The sequence below is a fragment of the Carassius carassius genome, chromosome 23 (genome assembly GCF_963082965.1).
Source record: "Carassius carassius chromosome 23, fCarCar2.1, whole genome shotgun sequence".
In the NCBI taxonomy this organism is placed as follows: domain Eukaryota; kingdom Metazoa; phylum Chordata; class Actinopteri; order Cypriniformes; family Cyprinidae; genus Carassius; species Carassius carassius.
The window spans coordinates 32484841-32488300 of record NC_081777.1 but is presented as its reverse complement, the minus strand read 5'-3'; the positions used below and the strand labels follow the sequence as shown (position 1 = coordinate 32488300).

General features: G+C 36.9%; 1 protein-coding gene across 1 annotated transcript in view; it reads right to left on the bottom strand.

Annotated features, from left to right (window-relative positions):
- Positions 1 to 884: 884 nt before the first annotated feature.
- The window catches only part of LOC132101801 (signal peptide peptidase-like 2A), a 12558-nt gene continuing 9982 nt past the window's right edge, over positions 885 to 3460 (bottom strand). The window contains exons 15-16 of the mRNA XM_059507018.1: positions 3026 to 3058; positions 885 to 1271 (exon numbers count right to left, since the gene is read on the bottom strand). Of these exons, the coding sequence (XP_059363001.1) occupies positions 1236 to 1271; positions 3026 to 3058 (69 nt within the window). The 3' untranslated portion in view covers positions 885 to 1235. The remainder of the gene's footprint in view (positions 1272 to 3025; positions 3059 to 3460) is intronic.

Genomic DNA, 3460 nt, shown 5'->3' with positions numbered 1-3460 from the left:
CTGTCAGATCAGCAGTCTTCCCCATGATTGTGTAGCCTAGTGAAACAAACTGAGAGACCATTTTGAAGGCTCAGGAAACATTAGCAGGTGTTTTAAGTTGATTAGCGGATTGAGATGTCACCATATTCTAATTTGTTGAGTTTGTGAATGGGTGGGTTTTTGTTAAATGTGATCCAAAATCATCACAATTAAAAGAACCAAAGACTTAAACTACTTCAATCTGTGTGCACTGAATTTATTTAATAAACGAGTTTCAGAGTTTGAGTTGAATAACTGAAATAAATGAACTTTTCCAATTAAAAAATGCAAACTTATTGAGATGCACCTGTAAATAGTCATACTAAAGCCTGGTTTTTACTTACATTTACATTTATGCATTTAGCACCACTTTTGTCCAAAGCGACTTACAGTGCATTCAGGCTATCAATTTTTACCTATCATGTGTTCCCGGGGAATCGAACCCCCAACCTTGTGCTTGATAGCACAATGCTCTACCAATTGAGCTACAGGAACACGGTCTGTTTGTGTTACTAAAAATATCAGATTACTCCATCGTCAAGATAATCAGTAGATTACTTGATAACCAAAATAATCATTAGTTACAGCCCTAGATTAGTTAAAATATTTCTAAATACAACTGCATTGTTTTATTTTTTTAATGAAAAGACAAATATTTTGTCATTGAAAATTTCTTAAAAATAGTATTTAAATATTGTCTTGTTCTAGTGAACCAAGTATCTGTATATTATCTCAAGTGTATTGTCACACCCCTAGAGCTGATAATCAGTGATCTAGCTAGCTCATAATTTTCCAAGATTATGAAACAGATTTCATTCTTCAGGTCAATCATATATTCATTAAAAAAAATCACTTTGAATAAAGAAAGCGATATCTTTGTCATAGTATCCTTTCAAATGTTGAAGTTGCCGCAGTCATTGCATGCTTTGCATCTGAATAATCAATCATCCTATTTAGTTTTCAGATTTGTATTTATTTTGATAAGAGAGATAGTGTTAAACTATTGGTTGGGTTTTTGTCAAATATTCCCTAACTTATAATATAAGTTATAAAATGATCACATAAAAAAGTGAAAGACAAAAACAGCAGGTTGATCTGGTTAAGGTCCCTTAAAGAATGATTTTCAGACAGTCTGTTGTTTTAGTAAAGTGTCCCAGTGATGAAGAAGATGATGATGATGAGATTCTGATCAGAAACACAACGTTCCCATCAGATCATCATGAAGACGGCATATTCCCCTTCACTGCTCCATCGTGTCCATCTGAAGACACACACACACACACACACACACACACACACAGACGCATGCTCGCTAACAGATACAACTACAGCCACTTGAAGAGATTTCTAGCAGTTTCTGCATTTTATTACTTGTCGCATTCAAAAATAAAAATATAAACAATCTTAGTTTTGATTTAATGAGCAGTAAATAAAAAAAACTCATTCACTGTGTACTCATGAATTTGTGTGAAATCAGCATACACATTTTCACAGACAAATCATGATTCATAATTTTCATACAAAAATGTATTATAAATTTATGATTTTTTTCTAAGGACTATTGAAATCACATTTTATACATGGTTATTTAATGCTTATATTTAATACTTATTCAAGTATATTCAATGCATACCATTAAATACATACATTATTAAAATATACTTAATGCTCATCATTAAAATGTTTGGACACACCTTCTCATTCAAAGAGTTTTCTTTATCTTCATGACTCTGAAAATTGTAGAGTCACACTGAAGGCATCAAGGGCTATTTGAGCAAGAAGGAGAGTGATGGGGTGCTGCGCCAGATGACCTGGCCTCCACAGTCACCGGACCTGAACCCAATCCAGATGGTTTAGGGGTGAGCTGGACCGCAGACTGAAGGCAAAAGGGCCAACAAGTGCTAAGCATCTCTCGGGGAACTCCTTCAAGACTGTTGGAAGACCATTTCAGGTGAGCACCTCTTGAAGCTCATCAAGAGAACGCCAAGAGTGTGCAAAGCAGTAATCAAAGCAAAAGGTGGCTACTTTGAAGAACCTACAATATGACATATTTTCAGTTGTTTCACACTTTTTTGTTATGTATATAATTCCATATATAATTCCACATGTGTTAATTCATAGTTTTGATGCCTTCAGTGTGAATCTACAATTTTCAGAGTCATGAAAATAAAGAAAACTCTTTGAATGAGAAGGTGTGTCCAAACTTTTGGTCTGTACTGTATGTTAAAGAGTGAGATAAAGCTGGAGATGCATTAAAATGCAGACATACACTGCTAATGAGTGGACTATAGTCTGGATCTGAATAATGAGTGTTTGTGCTTGAAATTATTTTGAGGTAGACACACTTCTGGATCCTTCTGCACACCTTTAGAGTTTATTTTGGAGTTTTTTCTGAAAATGACGAAAGGCTGTATTGTGCAGAAGGCTGATAAATTGAGATTATTTGGGTGAGTTTTACACCAATAACAAACCCCAGGAATGCAGTCGTTCATTTACAACATTACAAATTCATTTCAACGAGCTTTTGAGCTAATTCATGTGTGTACACCTGTGCATTAGGTGAGTATAAATATGAATAATCAACTTATATGTTAATGAGACGCACAGCATAAAAACTTCCAAACAAATCACTGTTGTCCAGGAAGAGATTCAGTTAAAGTGATGTCGAGACAGAAAAGCAGGTGTTTTATGTGTTTATGCACATGAGTCGTGAGTTAGTTACTTCAGACAGCAGCTGAGAAACTGAAATCATCAGATAAACATGCTGGAGAGACACAAGCAGCTCATCTACACACACAGACGTGTACTGTAGCGCCACCATGTGGTGAACACACACACCGCAGGGCAGGAACACACACAGACAGAGAGAGACACAGACAGAGAGAGAGAGAGAGACACGTGCTCTCTCACACAGAGACACACACACACACACAGACAGACAACACACAGACAGAGGGCAGCACTGAGCAGTGATGAAAAATGGAGGACTAAAACAAGAGCTCAAACCTGATAACAAGGGCTTCCTAGACTCCTCCAGGACCTGATGGAGACCAAGTCACATTTCAAATCTTATAAAACACACAAACACACATACATCTGAATCTCAGATCACACGTCTCTCTCGCACACACTCACACAGACACACACACACACACACACACACACACACACGATGTCCTCGGCCAGAAACACACTCTTCTCAAGTACACAGATGCCTGGACAGATGTCACACACGCTCAGTTTCCAGTGCCATTAAACAGCTGTATTGTTATCGTTAGGCAAATATGTTTTTGGCTTGCTCTTTAATTTATTAATTTAGCAGACTTCACGCATTCTGGGAATTGAACCCATGACCGTAGGAAGTGAAAGGAAGTGAGATCATCAACTGAAACTCTGGCCTTTAGTGATTCATTAAACACAAGTCAATGGCTACCGTCACATC